Genomic DNA, 23,121 nt, shown 5'->3' on the forward strand with positions numbered 1-23,121 from the left:
CACTCATTGGAAAAACTTAGAAAACTTAGAAGAACAAATTCTGTCAGAAAAACCAATGTGGGCAGAAATATCAGGCCAAAGAAACAACATATCCCCATCTATTCTCTGATCAAAAGTCTTCAGATAGAAAAAGAAATCAAAGAGGACCAAAAGAGAAGATGCTGTGAGAATAGGTGGCTTCAGTGACTAACAGTGCAATCCTAAAAAGAGTTACTCCAGTCTAACCCCATTGAAACCAATGGGCTTAGACTGGAGTAACTCATCTTAGGATTGCACTGTGAGTAAACATGCACTCAGGTCATAACATAGACAGACACACACTTTCTCAATAGGAGTTTGTAACTCACAAGTCTTCCTCCATCTGGCCAGTTGCCAGATAAAGTTTTTCTCAGATAGTGGCGGGCAGGTCTCAGCAAATCACAGCACCAGGGTGCCATGGCCCCAAGAAATATATTTGTGGCACCTGATCTTTTCAGCACGCAGTCATTTATTGTAAGCACCTCTTGAATATAAAGCTTATTTAGGTGGGGGATAGAAGTTAGCTTTCTGTTGTGATGACCCCATCTTTATACACTACAGCACTTCTGTTATAGCTTTAAAAAAATGGTAAGAAACTGAAGCGGTTTTGTGGAAGCAAGAACGAGAAAAATATAAAACCCTGAATTCTGAAAAATATATTTGACTCCTAAATTTTTGGTGTGGCTCATAAAGCAGAAGAAAATTTTTCAAGGCCTGACGAAGGGAATAGGAAAGGCCAGTTTTACACTGCTAAATGCTTTTTAATAGGCTGTGCTTCACCTTTAAAACTCTACTGCTGCCATTTCAAATTTAATTTTAACAGTCTTTTTGGGTGCCTCAGAAGTAGCTTCTCTAAACAGTGAAGTGGCTTTAAGTAGAACTTTTTGCTTCCCTTCCCATCATGATTTCTTCTCAGCCAAAGACAGAGACGGTAGAAAGACAGCGAGAACTGCTAAAGTTGGATGAATTAGTATTTTCTGTTGGTTCTGTCTCTTGACCGTTATGCTCCACCATTTGACCCCTCATCATTTTCCCTGGACACACGTGCTCCACTCTTTGACACCAAGGGTTACCATTCCCCCCTGATTGGAGTGGGGAGTTCCCTGCCCTGAGCTCCTATTGCCTACTGCCTCTTGGAATGGTGGGGTAGGGATTTTTAAAAAGCCACCAGTGTTGATGTGCAATTATGTCACTTCCAGGGAAAACCCAGAAGGTATCTTTAAGAATCACTGGGATCCTAGAGCTATCTGCTGTCACTTTTGGCTTTCTCCTGGAAGTAATGTCACCATACTGCAACACTGCCCCCCACCATGTCCCCACCCTGAACCCTCCCACCAGTGGCCATGCTTGGCCTGGTAACCCAATCGATACCACCGAGCTTCGGTCTTTGACACCACTCGTTCTGGCCCGAAGTGAGTCCCTGCAACTGCCCGTTTCCACATTTATGCCACCCAGGGTTGGAAGCCCAATTTATAAATATGGCAGATGATTGGTGCTTAGAACAGTTTGCTCTGGAGCTCTAAAGAGGGGAGTCAGCCACCATTTTTAATCCTGAGTGATGTCTAAGATCTGGTTGGAAAAGTAACTGTAAAATTGTCCACAGGGTCAAATACAGTCGCACGTAATTGCAGAAGAGGGAATTAGTTAAAGAGGAGCGTCAGAAAGGTCAAATCCCTTCAGGAAACTTGGAAGCTATTTAAAAGCACTAAAATGAAGGTTCAGATAGAATGTATAGATAAAATGTAAAAAATATATACACAAAAGGGATGAAGAGTCCAAAAGGATTCCAATGTGGCGAAATAGCGATGTCAAGGAAGCCATAAAAAGGGCAAGCAAAGTCCTTTTAAAAAGTGTCAGTCTTGCTGAACAGGAAAAAAAAAGCGTCACATTGTTGGTAAGACCAGCCAAAGAAGGGATTCGACCAAACTGCTAGTTGCATAAAACAATAAAATATTTCTTTAAATTCAACAGGAAAGGGAGTTATCTTTAGGTGACAAAGATATGAAAAGGATAGCAAAGGAAGACATGGAGATTGCAGAGAGGCAAAATTAATTTTTTGGTAGTCTTTACTACAGAAGAAGTTGGAGAGATCCCCAAATCCAAACTATTGTTTTGAGTGGGGGGGGCATCCGATGAACTACATCAAATAAGAATGATAAACAGTATAAGGGTTTGAGATAACAGGGAAAATAACAAATTACTAAGGCCAGATAACATTCTCTCAGGTGAATTCAGACAATCTCATGTCCTTAAAGACCTCATAAGTGAAATTGCTGAATTTTTAAATAGGCAATGTATATCAATTATCCAGCCTTCTAAATGTATACTATGGATATATAATGGGGATGCTTGTTCCCTCCATAACCAGTTCGAAGGCTTTCTAGCGGAATCTGGGAGGCCGGATCTAGAAACAGGATGTCGAACTAGATGGATCTTTGCAGGACCAGCTCAAGGGCTGAGGGTGCTTGGGCAGGCAATAAATATGCATGAGACATTGTGTGGAGAAAAAACAGGCCACAACTTTAGTGGTTACAGTGACAGGAGCATTGGTTCTGCGTAAGGCACAGATCCCCACATCAGCTGACCCACCGGCCAGCCAATGACCCCCTCACCCCTTCAGCTTGCCTGCTGAGAGGAGAACTATGGGATGACAGTTAGTGGGATCCACAATGGGCAACAGCCTCTATGTGGTTCCCCCATCACCTGGAAGCAGGCATGCTCTCACAGCCCCTGAGCTGTGCTTGCCGCTGCCAGGCCTGGTCCAAGATCCCTTACGAGGATCCCCATCTATGAGGAAACTGTGCACGCGGGCCCTGTTCCCGCCCAAATGGTATCTGTGCCCAATGCCAAAACCGCCAGCCAAAAGTTTTGACGAAGTTAAAATTACAATATAAACCCTGTATATTAAACAGACTGAAGATCAAAACTACCACTCCTAAGTTGTGCCTAGAAATAAAAAATTGCCATAACAAGCCAAAAAAATCCCTTTTGGAACCCCTTACATTACACCAAATGTAAAACACTGCCAGCAAGACCTATCGCTATCAATTATAAAAGAAAGAGGTGGGTGGGAGGGATTGCTGTTTGGATCCCAACTGCCAGATGCCCCAGCTGGCCCATCCTGAAATAGGAAGGTGGGCATGAGAGGAAACTTGGCCTCTCAGGTCCAGGGGCTGAGCCCTGCCTTCCTTTGTCCAGCTGGCCGCCTCTGATTGACTGGCTGGGATTTTGAACCCTGCGGCGTCCCACGCAGCCATGAGAGCCACTTCTGAGGCGCCGGCTGGGAGAGGAAGTTGTCCTGCCTTCGCTCCATGTTGCGTGGCTTATAAAATCCCGCCCCTGTAAGTTCAGAGAGGGGAGTTTACTTTGAGTTTGAGCAAGTAATGCTCTTCTTGAGTGACCTAAAACAATGTGATAGGATGTGATGTGATTCCTGATATAGTTAATTCTCTGAGATTCCTCCTGAATATTCTCAAAGTGGCAAAAAATGGCTAGAATATAGGACTACAGCACTCTAGAGCAGTTCTTGAGAGCCACAATTAATTACTGCAATAGTCAATATCTGATGAAGCATAATGACTAAGTTATCGATCAGGAAGTCTTCCTGAGCATCTAAAGCTCACTAAGTACTCTTAGGCAAGCTACTCTCTGTCTCAGCCTCCCATCTACAGTATGGCGATACAGATACTCACTTTCCATAACAGGTTGTTGGAAGGATAATGAGTAGAGGTGGGCATGAACCAAAATACAAACCAAAATTCATCACGAACTGGGCCGGTGAACCGGCGGTTTGTCAGAGCCCATTTATGATGAACTGCCACGAACTTTAGGCCAGTTCGTTTGATTTGTTTTTCGGTTTGTTACTGCAGACAGCCTGGTGCTGATCAATCAGTTTCCTAGGCAATGGGGGGGGGGGATGGGCTTTCTACAGAAGTGACCTTCTGCTGCCCCGGAAGTGACATTTTCATGAACCACACGAACCAGTTCGTGAACTGGTTCATGAAAATTCATGAGCCAGTTCATGAAAATTCGCAGTTTGTGAAATGCAACAAACCATGAACCGCATGGTTTGGTATTTCCCCGGTTCGTTCCCACCTCTAATAAGATAATCAAGTTCTTTGAACACTTGAAAGTACAATATAAATGTTGAACATTATTAAAGCATTGGATCTCTGGACTTTATGGAGTGGTCATGAATTCACAATTGTTGCATAGTGTGACGCTGGCACTGGGAGCCTACCTGAGATACCACACTAGCACAGGAGAACAGGCAACCATCTCTTCAGGTAGAGCCAGAGCACTGCAAAGTCCGAATGGAGTACACCCGTCAGAAAGCATTTGGATCCTTGCAAGCCTCTATACCCTATTTGTGCTAAGCTGGTGAACAATATTCTGATTGACAAAAAGATCTAATTGAAATTTTCTTCTTTCCATCCATTCTTCCTATTCTTTTGAAACTTTCTTTTTTCTATCCCTCCCTCATCTCTTTCGTTGCTCTTGCTGCTGTTCTTGATGCCCTCCACGACCATTGCACTTAGCCACCAAGACAGGCCAATATTTTTAATCCCATATTGCAAATGAGATATTGAGAGATTCCGCACATGTTGGATAATGCACTTTCAATGCACTTTAGCTATCGTTTGGAAGTGGATTTTTTATTTCACACTCGAAAAATTCAGTTCGAAATGATCTCTAAAGAGGATTGGAAATGCATTATCCAACATGTGTGGAATCAGCCATTGAGAGCAGAAGTTTGCATAAGTTCTTCAAGTGAGTTCACGTAGGGTTGCTGACTCCAGATTGGAAAATTCCTGGAGATTTGGAGGTGGAGCCTGTAGAGGGTAGAGTTTGGGAAGGGGAGGGACCTCAGCAGAGCACAATGTCATAGATTCCACCCGCCAAAGCAGCCATTTTCTCCCAGGAAATAGATCTCCCTAGTCAGGAAATCAGTTGTAATTCTGGGAAGTCTCTAGGCCTACCTGGAAGTTGACAACCATAAAACATGGCCAGACGTACAGTGTGAACTGGGAAGTCCCTGACACACAATTCGGAATTGTCACTTTAGCCACTACTATACAACAATTCCGTCATCTGCTGCGCCATCACTATTGCCTGTTTCAGGACGTTATCTGATGGCATATCTGTTGAACTACGTTAAAGTGATTGCACCAGCATAATTACAGGATTGCTTTTTGTATATTTTGGTTCTTACAAAACTGCCATTTGGTCAACGCTGGAAGGCACTGACAGAACTACATTCAAAGGAATTCTTACAAAATTATATTAATCCATTTGCAGCATTTCAAAAATATCAGTGAAATGTTAGAAATAAGTAACAATGGCTGGTGAGGTGTAAATTACACATATATGCAGAACTTGCAATTCTGAATTCAGAACTCGGTTACGTCAATCTAACATAAGCCTGCATTGCTGATCAGAAACATTAATATGTGTATGTTCCCTAAATATTTTTTTTAAATTAATGGATTATTAAATAGTTAACATCAGGTGAAGTTAAAATATCATTTCAACTGATCTCTCTCACTTTGCTTAAACTCCTGAAAAAGTAAAAAAAAAAAAACCTCTTTCTGATCTCTGATAACATTCTCTCCCCCCTCACCGAAATGCCATTCCATGTAGAGATATAATAAACGACATAAGACAAACACTTAAAAAATACAACTTTCCTGGAAATAGTTTTTGCTTGTAAAACTTGGAGCCATGCCCTTCAGTTAAAAAGAAAATCGAGCATTTTCTGTCACGACTGAAGTCAAAGCACCCGTATGTAGAGAAGCCCAATATTATTATATAAAAGACATTTCTTCCATCTGTCACATTCTATAAAATCTTTGGCTCAGAAAAGATGTCTTAAGTATATTTCTCCCACAACTTTCCTTATTCCTTTGCTGATATCAGCACTTTTGGAAAAGAAACTGCTGAGGCGTGCGGAATTCCCTTTAAAAAAAGGGGGAGGGGGGCTAAAATGAAGACTTGATGGAAGTTCCTGTCTTGATCAAGACATACCTAAAAGCCAGGTTCTCTAGTGGTGGGTTTAAACATTGCAAAGCATAATTAGAAGCTATCTGACCTGGAACTTATATGCCCATTACTGTGGTATTTTTCCACCTACTGTTTAGTGAAGAGGAAGATGGGTTGGCCTCAGAGTGCAGGAGGTGTGGCCATGCAACATTCATAAGGGCCAGCAAGAGGCAGATTCTTCCCACAGGCTCTGGAAGGTGAACCAGTCCTACCTGAAGGATGCCTAGGTGTGGAGAAGATTCCAGCTAACATTGACTCTCCTGTTTGGAGAAGGCTGCAGCCTTTGCGAGCTCCTGTAGTCCTCCATCATTATTTTTGCTCATCATTATTTTTGCTCATAACTCCTTGGGTCTTGCTGATTGTATATTCTGTTTTACTTTTTTGGCCGAAGCATCCTTGGTACCTATTTATTTGCTTGCAAGAGATTTCTTCTTCCACCTGGCCAAAGGGGCAAGGAGTTTAGAATGGGAAAGGTGAGTGATCCTACATATACATTCCTACATAGGATTCCAGTAGTTTTGGCATAACTTTGATAGGGCTTACCTACGAGAAAATATGCATAGGATTAGAGTTGATATTGACGATTACCCAATCATCTGGGTTGTGTGATTTGAACAGCCTTTTCACAAAGATGCAGTAAGATAATAAATTCTTCCTCTCTTCATTTTTACTGATGATTTAAATTGTCATAAATGTATCAGAAGAGAGGAATATTTAACATGAAATAATTCATCCATTACAAAAACAAGAGTCCAAGATTAATTCATTTATTTTCAACATTCATACCCTGCCTTTCTGCCTCATCAAGGGCTACCAAGGTGGCTAATGATCTTTTCCGACAACTATAAAAATCATACAATCTAAGCTGAAATTTCAAACTAAAGGAACTACTATGATTTACGCAGTGACTAAATTACAAACTTTAGGTAATCAAGATAATTCAATAGCCTCAATTTAACCTCCAAGAATCTTCTAATAATGGGATATTTCTGACAGTCCACAAAACTGTTTATTGTCTATTGCTTTTCATCACCGAAACAGCATCAACAGTGTGCTGTGAGCTGTACCACATAAAACTGACTCAAGGCAAGCTCGGAGTGTTTGCATTTTTCCTTCAAGAGATGAGACCGTCAAAGTGAAAAGAGTTGGCAATTTACAATGGAATAAATTTAATAAACAGTCAAATAGTTGCCAAGGAATATCATTTGGAAATTAATTTCAAATGGCAGAAATAGGATGGCACTTCAGGTGCAAATAAGGATATTTAGCTGTTTTTTAGGGGGTTTTTTGAGGTGACAAAATGTTTTACTAGCAAAACTTAAACTGAATACTTGCAAACATTTTATTTTCATTTTGGTAGAAACTGTCATGTGTTAGCTCAGAACTGAGGGAGGTGGGCTGGAGCAAATGACATTTAGGGCTTGGTTGAAAAGAACTGATCTGACGAAAAACAATTGAATCCACAATTATTGTAATTTAAAGTGCCAAAGTATAGTTATTTAAGGACACACGTGCTCAGAGCTCAGCTCCTGTGTCAATAAGCCAGTTGCAACCAAGTGTGTCTCTTTTTGAAAACTGATTAGTAGAAGCCTCAAAGAATCTGGTAAGAAATTGGGTCAGCCAATAGCTGTCATTCTACAGAATGGCATGCAATTTATAGGACAATTATGAACTGCGAAGTTATGTATATAAAAGCTGACAAGCTCATGCCAAACAGGAAGTCTATCTTTGGAGCATAACCTAGTGATGAGATGGTGAGACAGAAAACAGCAGCTGGTCTAGGCATCCAAATGAAGGGGAATGGGTAGGGCAACCTCCATTATGAAGGGCAGCTTCCATTATGAAATACAGTCATCTGTATATCACCTTCAACAGTGAGAAAAGTTAATCGACCAGCGTCTGCTCTGAAAAAAAGAATTGGCTGACTGGGCAGCAGGCAGCCATGGATTGTGTTGATGTCACGTTTACATGGAAATAATATATATAGTGCTCGCTGCAGACATTTTCTTATTTAATGCAGAAAGACTGATTCCGCACATGTTGGATAATGCACTTTCAATGCACTTTATCAATCATTTGACGTGGAATTTTTGTTCCACACATGAAAAAATCCGTTCCACATGATCTATAAAGAGGATTGGAAGTGCATTATCCAATGTGTGCAGAATCACTTGTGATACATGATATTCAGAAAAGGATGGAAGGCAGACTCTGATTCGCTGAATTTTTCACCAGATTGGAGATCTGCCAAACTATCTTTATGCAACCGCAGTGTGTACTTGTGATGTGCATCTGACATGCCATTGACATCTTTGAATGGGGACTGAGGTTTCAGATGTGTTTGAATAAACTTACTGTTTACACAGAGCATGGATATCTGAAATTTTCACAGTGGCAACTGCTTTCAGTCACTGAGTCCCCCATTCTGAGATATGCTCAAGCATGCATGCTATACCGCTGACTGTGGGCCAAGCTACACATGACGAATGACACTTGAACAGTAAGTGTATTTCTCTCTGTTCACTTGCCCTCCACTCAATCCACTTGCCATTCAAGTGTCATTCGTCATGTGTAGCTTGGCCCTGAGTGTGTACTTAAGATTTTAGCATAGTATAGGAATCTTACATTTTGTCCATCTGTACTTCTTCCAGGTTTTGAAGTTCAAATTAGTTTGTTGGCAAAGTGGAATAGATGATTTAGCAATCCACCATTCTATCATTTTTGATTCAGAACACAAAAAAGGAAGCTTATGTGATCATAACATCCCTTCAAGGTTTCTTCTTTACAGCCTTTTTATCTATGTGCATACATACTTGTAGCTTGTAAAACATTAGCTTTAGCTCTCTGTAGGATTTTTATAAGGGGTGTGTGCATATATATGTGTGTGTGTGTGTGAGAGAGAGACAGACAGACAGAGATGACACAAGGCCAGTTAGGAACCCGTTTCAAATCTTTAGGGAATCCACAGAATAATTTCTCTATCCACCCCTTCTTATCCCTCCCCCCATATTTCTCCGTGCAAGAGGGCAAAGGAGTTTAGCTTTACAAAACTAAGCCAACCTAATTTCCATTTCAGAAAAAGCCTGACATTTACTCAGTTGAGATCGATGGAATAAAAGATCTGGAAAAAGAAGGAAAAGGAAATGAAAAAGAAAATTATAAGGATTTAAACGAGAAAAAGAAAAAAGGCAAGCCTGAAGACCTCAAGAAAGAGCTGGACCTTGTAAGTGCTTTCAGAAAACTGGAAACTGCTCCAAATACTTTCTTGTTTATTTATTTTCAATACAGTGTTAAGTAGAGAAGCTGAAACCAAAGTCCTCCCCTGCAGTTTTCTGGGAAAATTTGGGCCAGATAACAATGCCGAATTTTCAGTCTCGAGCAGAGATGATTTATCTATCATTAAATGATTTGTTTCCAACAACCAATAACACTTCTATTTTAGATGGTACAGCAGTCATACTGTTGTAGCGATTTTTCAGTCTTCAAAATACTTTATAAATACTAGCTAATTACATTTTAATTAAGTAAAAAATATTAGATGCATTTTATTAGGCTGCCTACCCACCACAGGTTCCTATACCATTAAGATTTTCAGCTGAGAGAAGATCCATTCAGGTATCATTTTACTCAGGGCTTTTTTTCTGGGAAAAGAGGTGGTGGAACCTAGTGGGTTGTCCTAGGAGAAAATGGTCACATGGCTGTTGGCCCCGCCCCCTGATCTCCAGACAGAGTGGAGTTTAGATTGCCCTTGCGGAGGGCAATCTAAACTCCCCTCTGTCTAGAGATCAGGGGGCGGGGCCAACAGCCATGTGACCATTTTCAAGAGGTTCTGGAACTCCGTTCCACCACGTTCCCGCTGAAAAAAAGCCCTGATTTTACTTCCTATGAAGTTGCATTGGACAACTGAAGAAAACTGGCCCACAGAATTAAGAATAAACCTTTGGGACATAGACCTGGAACAGGTGCAGTTCCTCTTCCTACCCAATCTGAAACTTTGTGGACTTTTGGACTGCAGGATACAGCAGAAAAGATTCGCTTGTCTTCTGACAATTGTCTACTCTGCACCGTGGCACTATGCAAGTTAACACAGAAAAATGACTATCAGTGCAATCCTATGAAGATTTACTCCCATCCTAGCCTATTGATCGAAATTGATTGATTGAAAATCAATCGATTGATTTGATTGAAATTGATTGATTGACATCAATAGGTTTAGACAGGAGTAACTCCTCATAGGGTTGCATTGATAGTCAAGGAATCATCTATTTTGGAACCAGTTTGATGTAGTGGTTAAGAGCAGCAGGACTCTAATCTGGAGAACCGGGTTTGATTCCCCACTCCTACACTTGAAGCCAGCTGAGTGACCTTGGGTCAGTCACAGCTCTCTCAGAGCTCTCTCAACCCCCCTTTCTTACAGGGTGATTGTCGTGAGGATAATAACACCACACTTTGTAAACCTCTTTGAGTGGGTATTGAGTTGTCCTGAAGGGCGGTATATAAATCGAATGTTGTTGTTGTTTATTTGTCTTTGAAAAAGCTTTGCAGCTTCCCCACTCGCTTTTTGCTACAAAGGTATTATTTATTGGTATGATTGTGGCATTTCATTCCAAATCCCAACAGCAAAGATTGAATCCAGAGAACAGTATGGAGCTGAAGGGAAAACTCAGAGATACGTCAAGTCCCTATTTCAACTCATGCAGCCTAGTGGCTGTAACTTGCAACCTCTTTCTTTTTTGGTATCAAGTTACATATAACATGTATATTTTGTTTTGCATTGTGACAGATTGTTCCTGCCATGTGACAGGTTGCAAGACAATGCAAATGCGGTCCCAGTATAATTGCAAGTGTAGACATGTGAGAATTTACATAGTTTCTGCTAGTACAAATTGATCGTGCCTTCAGAGCCACATCACAGTGTCAGTTCGGGTAGTTCTATTTTCAGCGGATTGCTCCTTCGGATTCAGTTGGAGGCATGTCTCGCTTACCTTAAAGTCCTCTTTAAACAGAGAAGGGGATTTTTCTCCTCACAGTAAAAAAAGGATAGTGGTGGAGAAATGTGGAGAGACACACCTAAAGATATACATTCTCCGAGTTCAAAGATTTTCCTATGCCTTTAAACTTCGAGGAGACTTTCCTCATGCCCTGCTTGGATGCGGGTAGTAGAAGACTGGACCGGTTCTTTGTTTTGACCCCTTGCTCCAGAAATCTGAGCACTCATACCTGCTCACTACTTTCAGCTACCTGGTTTCCACGGCAACAGGACGGCACACATGCACAGCCCTCGTGTACTGACAAGGATCTCTTTGGGAAGGCAGGTGTACTTTGAGGGTTTAGAGGATTTCCTACAGCATGTGCATTTTCAAGGGCCCACTTGTGTCTTCCTTCTTGCTTATTGTTGAGTCAGTTGTGTGTGTATAAAAACTACCCCCACACCTTGCACTGACCTGGATAGCCCAGCAAGCCAGATCTTGTCGGATCGTGGAAGCTAAGGTTTGCAGGGTCGGCCTTGGTTAGTAAGTGGATAGGAGACCTCCTAGGAACACCAGGGTTGCTATGCAGAGGCAGGCAATGGCAAACTACCTTTGACACACTCTTGCCTTGGAAACCCCAGCAAGGGGAGGGGTCACCATAAGTCAACGATGACTTGATGGCACTTTCCACCCCCCCCCCCCCTAATTTTAGTGACTGCTGAAAGGGTGATTTCATTTATATATATGAAATATAAAATAATGGGTATAACCCCCATTATTTTAATTCAAGCTTTTGGCCATGATTCTGCATCATTAAACACTACGAGCTCTAAGACAATAGTGAGTTACAAATGCTATCAGAATGGATTAACTGAGGGCCAAGCTACACATGACGAATGACACTTGAATGGCAAGTTATTTCTCCCTGTTCACTTGCCCTCCGCTCAATCCACTTGCCGTTCAAGTGTCATTCATCATGTGTAACTTGGCCCTAACACTTGTGATATTCCACAAGGAGTAGAACCCATCAGCTATATATCATGGCTAGCCAGGATCGGCTTCTGTTTTTGAAGTTCCAGGAAGTCAGCAAAAACAGGCAGTTTGGCTTGAGGATTACAGGCATGCTCTAATGTATATTAGAGGGGTATATGAAACATACGAGAAACTGCCTTTTACTGATCCGGAGGAGTTAGCCGTGTTAGTTTGTAGTAGCAAAATCGAAAAGAGTCCAGTAGCACCTTTAAGACTAACCAACTTTACTGTAGTATAAGCTTTCAAGAATCACAGTTCACACATCTGACGAAGAGAACTGTGATTCTCGAAACCTTATGCTACAGTAAAGTTGGTTAGTCTTAAAGGTGCTACTGGACTCTTTTCAGTTTTGCCTTTTACTGAGTATCACATCCATTCTGGGTGGCAGCAGTTTCTCAGGATTTCAGGCACAGGCCTTTTACAACTCTTCTCCCTGAGATGCAAAGCATGTGCTGAAGCACAGAGCAATGGTTCCTGCTCCCAGGAAAATCACAATTCGGATAAGTAAGATACCTCTTTTAACACCTGTGACAGATTGGGTTGTGTAAAAACACTAGAGGAAGATCAAGCTAGTTGCCTAGGAGCATGGTGCTTTCCAAGAAGAGATTGTACAAACATATGCTTTCGGCTGTACAGATAACAGAATATCTTCTCTGTCTGGTTAATCTGCTGGGTTCCTCCCAGCTCTGCAATTCCACAACCAGAGGTTTGAGGACCTCAAACTTCAGAAATGTAAACATATCCTTCAACACACACCAATTTCAAAGGGCCACCCGTTATTTTTATGCTCTTGGCGCAGCGCAGCTGGATAAGTATAGAAGGAGTTGCAAGTTCTTTCTTTCTTTATTATTTATTTATTTAATTCAATTTATATTCACCTCCCCCCCCCCCCCGCATCAGCAGGCTCATCCCATACTGAGCAAGTTTCTCAGTTTCACCTAAATTAAAATCTCGGTTGAATCTGGGCGAAAACACTGAGGAATTTTGAGGCATGCGGAAAAGTTTTGATCTGGGAAGTTTTCTCAGATAGGTTTCACGCATCTCTAAGTGGAACAGGAACCATCACCAAGATATTATAATATGCAAACACAGAACCAAGAGCAATTTGTCTGTTTTTCTTAAAATCTCTTTTTTCTTATTATTTTAGGATGACCACAAACTTAACGGTGAAGAGTTAGAAGAAAAATATGGTTCCAGCATTATCAAAGTAAGTTAAAAGACTACAGCAAACGTAGGTTTTTCTTTGCTTTGCATATGGGAATGCAAATAGTAGTTTGTGCTGCCACACCCGAAGCATAATCCTGATGATAAGCCTGGGAAATGGGTCAGTGGTTATCACCAGTCACCTGATGCTTAGTTCCTCGATATTAGAAACAATCAGGCCACACACCTGGTTGCACCAGATTTTCCGTATCGCTGGAGCCTTGAACCTGCCAATTCCATACAAGTGCATGGTGCTGATGTATTCTGGAAGGCTGAAGATTGAAACATTTAACTGACAGCTGCTACTGACTTCCTGCTCTGACATTGGTCTGAAGTAGAGCAGCAAGATTTGCGTCTAGTGGTACCTTAGAGACCAACAGTATTGGTCTCAAATTCTTAGAGACCAACAAGACAATTTTGTTGACCTCTGAGGTGCTGCTAGAATCAAATCTTGCTGTCCAGACACCGGAATTGTTGCTTCTAATCACAGCTCTATGTACCCAAAAGCAGTTCATAAGTGCAGGGAGGCAGAGTTTGCTACATACCAATAGGATTATCCTGACTCTTTAAAAAAACTAAAACGTTTTGATAGATACCTGCCATACAAGTCAGTCAAGGCTGGAAACAGAACAGAAAAAGTTCACTTTGATAGAATAGCCTTGGGTACGAGGCTATATCTTAGAAAACCAGGCAACAATTTATGAAGAAGGAATCCATGTACAAGCTAGTGTCAATATTTGCACAAACAGGAGAAATGATTGCCTGTCTACAGGGCTTTTTTCTGGGAAAAGAGGTGGTGGAACTCAGTGGTGGAACTCAGGACTGCACAATGATGTCACTTTGGGTCAGCTGGAACAAGGGGGGAGTTTTTTAAAGTTTAAATTGCCCTTGGTGAAAATGGTCACATGGTCAGTGACCCCACCCCCTGATCTCAGCGGTGCGGAGGGCAATCTAAACTCCCCTCTGTCTGGAGATCGGGGGCCGGGGCCACCAACCATGTGCCTATTTTCAAGAGGTGCTGGAACTCCATTCCACCGCGTTCCAGCTGAAAAAAAGCCCTGCCTGTCTACAGTCTGAAAAACCCAAAGGTGTGTGTATAGTAATAAGAGTTGCAAGAATGTTGCTGTTAACAGAGCTGTGGGCAAATGAAAAGTCAAAGCAGATTATTTGCAGCGAGCAATGGCTGATCCCCTTTCTCTTCCTTGGCCAATATATATATAGTATTCCTTAGGAGTTGGAAATGGGCAACAAGTTTCCCGAAATAAGACTGGATGTCAAAACTAAAGCATAAAGAACAAGTCTAATGCAAGTCAGCCGCTATGCCCAATCTTTAAAATGCTCTTTCAGACTGTGCCCTAATGATGTAAGTAAGGCTTGCCTTGATGTAGTACTTTCTGAGACTGAGATGAGGACCATAGTATAGTTCAGGGATTGCACAAATTTGAATTTTGGTTCTGGTTAATTAAATTCAAGCTCTATTGACACAGTGCTTCTGCAGTGAGAAACACACATACAACAGACCCTTTGATCAGTTGTTCCGGCTGAATTTAAATCTGCGGTTAACTGCTGCGAGTCTTCAGGATGGGGCGGGCCATCCATTTAAAATAAATAAAAAAGTCAACCCCACCGTCAGCATCCAAAATTCACTTTTGAACCTAACGCGGCTTGGTGAGGATTTTTCACTCGAGTAACCCTCTTCGTCTCCTTGTAGGGCCTTACAAGTGCAAGAGCTGCAGAGATTCTGGCCCGAGATGGCCCCAACGCACTCACACCACCCAAATCGACGCCTGAAATCATCAAGTTTCTCAAGCAGATGATTGGAGGGTTTTCCATCCTGTTGTGGATCGGAGCTATTCTCTGCTGGATCGCCTTCGGAATTCTATTTGCTCAGCAAAAACCTGGAGCCTTTAACCAGGTCAGCAGCATCACGTTTTATGGTTTCTGCGTTTTTCACGGGTAGATCTAGCATGGGGGGGGATTAAAAAGGCAAACCCATGCTTTGGTGTTTCTGCTCCAGAGTGTCTATTTTAAAGTCTCACTTGAACGCCAATAGAAAAAGGGCAAGTGTCCAGTAGCACCTATAAGACTAACAAAATTTGTGGTAGGGTATGAGCTTTCGTGAGTCCCAGTTCACCTTTTCAGACCAGAGTGGTTTTACATCTTTTTCAAAACCACAAAATCACGAGGATTGAAGCATCTCATGACGCCAGACAGAGCCCAAGCCTCATGTTCTTCTAGTAGTTCCATCACCTTTGTGTCCCATATTTCCCTTGGTCTGGTTAGAAGACATAACATTCTTGCCTATAACTTTTAGCTCATTTATGGCTATGCTGCAAGCACAGCCTCTCTCCTCCTTGCTATCTAATCAAACTCATTCTTTCTTGAGTCAGTTGTGTAACTATTGTACTCCAGGTGAGAAATTATAAGTGTTGGATTTTTAACTAACTTTGATCATCTTCTTGCCCTTTAGCTCTACCTGGGTGTGGTCCTTGCATTGGTTGTTATCCTTACTGGAATGTTCGCTTATTACCAAGAAGCTAAAAGCACTAACATAATGGCCAGTTTCAGTAAAATGATACCACAGGTTAGTAACCAATATTTCAGTGGGAGTAAGAATCAGGTGATTATTTTAAAGGGCATTGGAGATTATGTCCTGTAGTGAAGGAGGGGAAATGGGTTTACTCAACACTGTGTTTATTTTATCAGATTTTATCAGACTCCTGTTGCTTTCAGAGACACCTGAAGGCAATGGTGGGCTGTGGGTAAAATATAATGTGGTGGACCCATTGCTTTTGAGCAGGAGCATCAATTGCCTCTGCTGCTCTTATTTATGTACTGTATTTATCCCCAATGGAGACCCAAGGTAGGTCTCCACCATTTTATCCCCACAAGAACCCTGTGAGGTAGTGTGTGGCTGGCCCAAGGTCACCGGAAAACTTCATGGCTGAGTGTGGATTTGAACCTGATTCTCCTGGACCCTAGTCCAACTCTGTCTGAAAACTGGAGCCAGCCTAGCTCAGCAGCAGGTGATATAATTACAAGACTGACAATGGGTCCTGGACAGTGCTGGGTCAGGGGTAATTTACTGTTCTCCCTATTGGATAAAACTATGTTGTTGATTGCTTAATGCAGCCCTGTCCCCAACTAGTGAATAGCAATACAAAGTGCCACCACACTAATGAACATGTCATTTGGCCAACAAAATTATACAACTCCAAACAGATCACCTGGAATTATCTTTGTTGCAAATGCGCCATAAATCAGACCAAGGTTTCAGCCAGGCTTTCTCTCTTTTGACTTTCTCTCTAGCAAGCGTTAGTCCTCCGAGATTCAGAGAAAAAAGAAATTTCAGCAGACCAGCTTGTGGTGGGTGATATCGTGGAAATCAAAGGCGGCGACAGGATACCGGCTGACATCCGGATAATCACCAGTCAGGGTTGCAAGGTAAAAAAAAAAAAAGCCGGATATGAACCATGAGAGAATTAAGTCACTTGAAAATACATCTCTCTGCACACTAGAGAGACAGTCATGTGCTGAAAGAGAGGGCTGCTCTGGAGCCAAGTGAAACTGTATCTAAAAATAGTCACAACAACTCCTTCTGAAGTTTTACAAGGAAAAATCTTCCCACAGCTAGGTGCCTTAGATCATTAAGTCATAGCAAAAGTCATGTGGGTGGCTGTCGCTCTCTCTCTGGGGTTGTTGCATAATCAGATACCCTGAGATTGAGGCAACGTCAAAGTAGTCGGCTTGAAGTGTGCAATTGTTTACATACGTCTGCCTCTAGGAAATGCTCCGAAATAGCCACCATGAGGCTTCTAGGTTAAGAACTGGTTCTAGATGCTCAGAGATCCAGAGGAGTTAGCCATGTTAGTCTGTAGTAGCAAAATTGAAAAGAGTCCAGTAGCACTTTTAAGTCTAGATGCATCTGACAAAGAGAGCTGTGGTTGGTTGTTGTGGGTTTTCCGGGCTGTATCGCTGTGGTCTTGGCATTGTAGTTCCTGACGTTTCGCCAGCAGCTGTGGCTGGCATCTTCAGAGGTGTAGCACCAAAAGATAGAGATCTCTCAGTGTCACAGTGTGGAAAAGATGTTGGCAGGTCATTTATATCTACTCAGGAGGGGTGGGGTTGAGCTGAGTCATCCTGTAAGAGTTTCCCAGGGTGTGGAATGCTAATGGCGGGAGGCTTCACTGTATCCTGAGGAGGTTCTTTTGCATATGGATTGGTGCTTGATGTGCTAATTTTCTCTGCAGGGCTATTGTCGGGTATAGAGTGTTTTGTTAGCCTGGTGTTTTTCAGAACTGGAAACCATGCTCTGTTCATTCTTAAGATAGGAGGGCTGTATTGTAGGGAGAGGATCTCAAATGATCCACGAATGAGTTAGGAACCATAGACCTTACCACTATGTTGTATTGGATTCCTGCTAATGCTCTGTCTTTGAACTTGTGTTTATTTACTCTGTGGCATTGTTTATGGAAATGTTCCTGATACTGACTGTACTAATCTCACATTGTGTAATCTGCTTTGTGTAATCTGCCTCAGTGAGAAAAGTGGAGTATAAATGACATAAATAAAAAAATATCAGTGATAAGTTTAAACCTGTGAATGGCATCCCTATCGTGGCAGAATATTACTTGGTTAACTCCGGCTACCACCGCAATGACTGAAGTTCTTCATAAAATATAATGATAATGAGTAAACACAATGAAAGGTCATCCAATTGTGTGTGTTGTCTTTGATCAACAGGTAGATAATTCTTCACTCACAGGGGAGTCAGAGCCACAGTCCCGCTCCTGTGAATTCACTCATGACAACCCCCTGGAGACCAAAAATATTGCTTTCTACTCCACAACTTGCTTGGAAGGTATGGGTATATAAAAGTATGTGCATGTAATTAAACACATTTTGACAAATGTTGGGCCTGTGTAAAGATATGGCAATGTCAGGGCATCTCCATATCTTTAGATATCTTAAGCATTTACGTGGGGGGTACAGCAAGTCTGGGGATCAGCCTTTAAAGTTTCCCCTCCATTTTATTCCTATACGATTACACGATCTCTTCAATGCAATTCTGGTGAACTGTCATAAGCCTTGAAACTAAAACACTGATTAAAGAATCCATACCTTCTTGTATAGTTGGAAAAGTTAAAAATAAGAGGTAGAAATTTAACCTCAAGGATCCCTCGAAGACACATCTCTTTTTGCTCCAAATTGCATGAGTTTTAGGGTGAACAGAAGGATTGCCAAGAACAGCCACAAGTGGAATATATTGATAAACTTTGGGAGAAAACTAGATCGATGTCTTTCTCTGATGGAGCTCATTTGTTTTTCAGCGCATTGCTATGCTCAGGGCTTTTTTTCGAGGAAAAGAAGTGGTGGAACTCAGTGGGTTGCCCTAGGAGAAAATGGTCACATGGCTGGTGGCCCCGCCCCCTGATCTCCAGACAGAGGGGAGTTGAGATTGCCCTCCATGCTGCTGGACCATTTTCAATTGGTTCTGGAACTCCGTTCCACCGCAGTCCCACTGAAAAAAAGCCCTGGCTATGCTAAAGAGTATGCATAGAAGTGCAACTGAAAAAACCAACCCTGCCCGCCCTCGTGACATTATTACCCACATATGCAAAGAAGATAACTCTTTGCTAAAGATCACCTCTTTCTCTTTAGGAACTGCTATGGGCATGGTAATCAACACAGGTGACCGGACCATCATTGGACGGATTGCTTCACTGGCCTCCGGAGTCGGGAATGAGAAGACGCCGATTGCTCTCGAAATAGAGCACTTTGTTCACATTGTTGCAGGAGTAGCTATTTCCATAGGGGTGATTTTCTTCATCATTGCCGTCTCTATGGGTTATGACGTCTTGAATTCCATCATCTTCCTCATTGGCATTATTGTAGCCAATGTGCCTGAAGGACTGCTAGCCACAGTTACTGTAAGTATGATTGGCCTGATAGCCATCTTTATAGTGCTGTGCCTGCATACGTTTCTGTTAGTGAATATGAAGCCATCTCTGTTGTTTGAAAGTCTAAAACAGACAACTCCCTTTTCTGTCATTGCAACAGGCTGCTTTTGAGCAGAAGAATGTTCCTTTTACTATCCGTACCTGCATGCCTTTTACAAGTTCAAAAATGCCTTATTCTCTGTTCCCGCTACTAATGCATCTTAGGGCCAAGCTACACATGACGAATGACACTTGAACGGCAAGTGGATTGAGTGGAGGGCAAGTGAACAGGGAGAAATACACTTGCTGTTCAAGTGTCATTCGTCATGTGTAGCTTGGCCCTTAGTTCTTTGTATTGTATTTCACGAAGAATACTATATGAGGAAATTTCTCTAGCAGTAGCATTTACACCAACAAGAGCACGTCTGACATACTTTTTTTACAATCACACGATCATCACAGCATTTCGGAAGGGCATTTTTATAAAGAGAATAGGGCTGTGGTTAAAATGGGAATTGTTCAGAAGCGTGCTTTAATAAAAGGAGCAGGGATGCTATTTACGGCACTGTTTGTTTTATGCATTTCTTGTTATTACTGCATCGTCTTATCATTTCCATCATCTAGTTTTTCCATTTCCTTTGTCAAATTATACTGTTTCTATTGCATTGTTTTCTAATGTTTATAGAGTTCCCACTGCATTGCTGTAGTTTCTATCTGCCTTGAGTCTCAACAGGAAAGGTGGACTATAAATAAACAAATAACATCAGGCCAGCTATGGTGGTGGTGGAGAGTGCTATCAAGTCATAGCTAACTTATGGTGACCCCTGGTGGGGTTTTTATGGCAAGAGACTAACAGAGGTGGTTTGCAATTGAAAATAATTTTGCTTATGTCAGTTATGCTGCACATGGATATAAATAAGGTTAGAATCGAGGCACATAGCAATTGCAGGAATAGAAACAGGATATAACTACAGATGGGCACAAACCGGAAAAAACCAAACCATGTGGTTCGTGGTTTGTCAAATTTTACAAACCACAAACCACGAACTTTCATGAACCTGCCCCTGGTTCGCAAACTGGTTCGTGAAAATGTCACATCCAGGTCAGAAAATCATCATTCCGGGTCAGCAGAAGGTCACTTCCGGGCCAGAAGAAAGTCACTTCTGGGTCAGCAGAAGTTCTGCAGGAAGTCCATCCCCTGTTGCCTAGGAAACTGATTGATTGGCACCAGGCTGTCTGCAGCCACGAACCAAAAAATGAACCAAATGAACCAGCCTAAAGTTCATGGTGGTTCATCAGAAATGGGATCTGATGAACTGTGGTTCGCAAAACACGAACTGGCCTGGTTCGTGCTTAATTTTGGTTCATATCTTAGGGCCAAGCTACACATGACGAATGACACTTGAACGGCAAGTGTATTTCTCCCTGTCCACTTGCCCTCCACTCAATCCACTTGCCGTTCAAGTGTCATTCGTCATGTGTAGCTTGGCCCTCAGTTTGTGCCCATCTCTAGTTATAACTTGAATGAGGCGACATGATATACCTGACTTCTTTACAGCCTGATTAATATGGGTTGTGTGATTTTCTTCACATTATTAGGTCAGTTTATCTTTGACTGCCAAGAGAATGGCCAAGAAGAATTGCCTGGTGAAGAACTTGGAAGCTGTGGAAACTCTGGGCTCAACCTCCATCATTTGCTCTGACAAGACAGGAACCCTTACCCAAAACAGGATGACAGTAGCTCATCTTTGGTTTGACCAACAGATCTACTCAGCTGACACCAGTGAAAACCAATCAAGTAAGTAAGAAAGAGACTGAGGAGTGTAGGGGGAGGAAAGGAAGAACCTGGGCCTGTTAACTTCTGAAATTAGAGTTGCCAGTGACTGCTTGGAAAATTCATGTAGATTTGGGGGTGTTGTGTAGGGAGGGCAAAGTTTGGGGAGGAGATGGAACTAACCAGAGATATGATGCCATAAAGTCTGCCCTCTGATATTGCTGTTTCCTTGAGGGGGTCAAAGATTTGTAGTCTGGAGACCACGTGTAATTCTGGGAGAACTCTAGGTTCTATCTTGAGGTTGGTAACCTTTTCTGAAATGCTATACGGTTTTGCCACTTTCTTTTCAGTCCAGACTTTTGATCAAACATCTGGCACGTGGACAGCTTTGTCGAAGATTGTAAGCCTTTGTAATCGGGCAGAATTCAGACCAGGACAGGAAGATGTACCCATCATGAAGGTATCAATTACTCTGTCAAGTGTCCATTTTTTTTATTAAGAACTGAGGGGTGATGTGGATTGGGGTTTTCATTGTTGTTTAGAAACAGCACTCTCCTTTTAAAACACCTGCCTATACTTTCTGTCTCTGCCTCTCAAATGACTGCAAAATGAGTGCAGCAATAACTTTATTGGTCCAAAATATGTTAGTGAAAGAACCTGCATGCTTCCATGCTACGCACATTCATTTTTTAGGCAATTGCTTGTAAACTTTCCCAAACATAGTTTGGTTCAAGTAAATATGTCACACTGCCTTTTTGGTCCCTTGCAACATTTTTTACATGCAATCTCAAGAATGTTTGCAGTTGAAGGAGAAGAATTTTAAATAGCCTGCTAATTAAAAGTGTGGGGTAAGAGTTCTCATTCGTGCCCGTTATATGGAGAAATATAATAGATAAAGCTTGGTAGGCTAAGCTTTTATATTATTTTATTTTACTATTGGCTTCCTGTGTTACTTCTGTGGAAATCATTGCATAGTCCAATTTAATTAAGTTAAATGTTTAAAGAAAATAGAAATTTTATTTTAACAACAGAGACAATTTGGAGGTCATTACAGCCACAGATCTCTCACCGCTTAAAGTCACTCCCTTATGGGTAGGTTCTGTAGAACCTTATCTTTATTAAATGAATGTCCCCCAAGAAAAGAACAACAAAGGCAGCTATTTGATCCTCATCTTCTGTAATTGTGATAATACTTTGGTGCAATGCAGTAGGATATAGTTAGAGGAATAAGTTATATAATGCAATATAACGTATGTTGGCACGTCAGATGATACCATCTGGTCACTAAAATCCAATTTTTAAAAATGTCCTCAGAGAATCGTAGTGGGAGACGCCTCGGAAACAGCTCTGCTGAAGTTCTCTGAAGTTGTTTTGGGTGATGTACTGGACATCCGAAAAAGAAATAAAAAAGTTGCTGAGATTCCCTTTAATTCCACTAACAAGTTTCAGGTGAGCTTTATTACTTAGGGAGATTGGCGTACAGAATAAGTAAAATGAGATAGCACGACAGGTGGGAATATAAGGGCAGAAATTGTAAATTTATTTGCAATTGAAGCAATTGAGATTTACCACTCAAGGGGCAGTGTTAGAGATTATTTGATACTTGCATTCTCTTTCTCTCTCTTTATGTTAGGGGTGCCAGGTAACCCATGGACCATAGCGGGGGCAGAGGTTGGAGGGGGCAGTGGGTACTTACCTATGTGCACACGCTTTGAGCATGTGCACTCCCTCACTCATCCATCACACCAGATAATGTCATTTTCTGGAGTGGCATGGATTTGTGCCTCCCCGCTTGTGCCCTTCTCCTCTGCTAGCCAGGAGTGTATTGTATTATATGGTTTGACAAATACCAGATGCTGTGATGTCCTTAAGTCTCAGTGTGGTACCTAATATTTCCAGCAATTATTTTATTATGAAATTTTTATTATGATGACAACCAGGGTTATCCCTGTATATATTTATATACTGCAATGCTTTTATCATATCATACCTTGAATAAAATTACAGGAAATTGTGAAATGCCTAGTAGTAGATTTTGTGATAGCCATAGTTAGAAAATATGGTCATTAAAATACAAAACCCTGAAGGATGAAAAATGAGTCTGGCACCTATATTTTTGGGCTGTATCCTAGAGTAAAGGGAAGTT

General features: G+C 41.7%; 1 protein-coding gene across 1 annotated transcript in view; it reads left to right on the forward strand.

The window, feature by feature from the left end:
• Positions 1 to 6,255: 6,255 nt before the first annotated feature.
• The window catches only part of ATP12A (ATPase H+/K+ transporting non-gastric alpha2 subunit), a 35,374-nt gene continuing 18,508 nt past the window's right edge, over positions 6,256 to 23,121 (forward strand). The window contains exons 1-11 of the mRNA XM_054997365.1: positions 6,256 to 6,530; positions 9,134 to 9,280; positions 13,207 to 13,266; positions 14,974 to 15,177; positions 15,733 to 15,846; positions 16,572 to 16,706; positions 18,006 to 18,123; positions 18,924 to 19,192; positions 20,801 to 20,999; positions 21,326 to 21,435; positions 22,290 to 22,424. Of these exons, the coding sequence (XP_054853340.1) occupies positions 6,522 to 6,530; positions 9,134 to 9,280; positions 13,207 to 13,266; positions 14,974 to 15,177; positions 15,733 to 15,846; positions 16,572 to 16,706; positions 18,006 to 18,123; positions 18,924 to 19,192; positions 20,801 to 20,999; positions 21,326 to 21,435; positions 22,290 to 22,424 (1,500 nt within the window). The 5' untranslated portion in view covers positions 6,256 to 6,521. The remainder of the gene's footprint in view (positions 6,531 to 9,133; positions 9,281 to 13,206; positions 13,267 to 14,973; positions 15,178 to 15,732; positions 15,847 to 16,571; positions 16,707 to 18,005; positions 18,124 to 18,923; positions 19,193 to 20,800; positions 21,000 to 21,325; positions 21,436 to 22,289; positions 22,425 to 23,121) is intronic.

Source organism: Eublepharis macularius, chromosome 14, assembly GCF_028583425.1.
Source record: "Eublepharis macularius isolate TG4126 chromosome 14, MPM_Emac_v1.0, whole genome shotgun sequence".
Taxonomy (NCBI): Eukaryota; Metazoa; Chordata; class Lepidosauria; order Squamata; family Eublepharidae; genus Eublepharis; species Eublepharis macularius.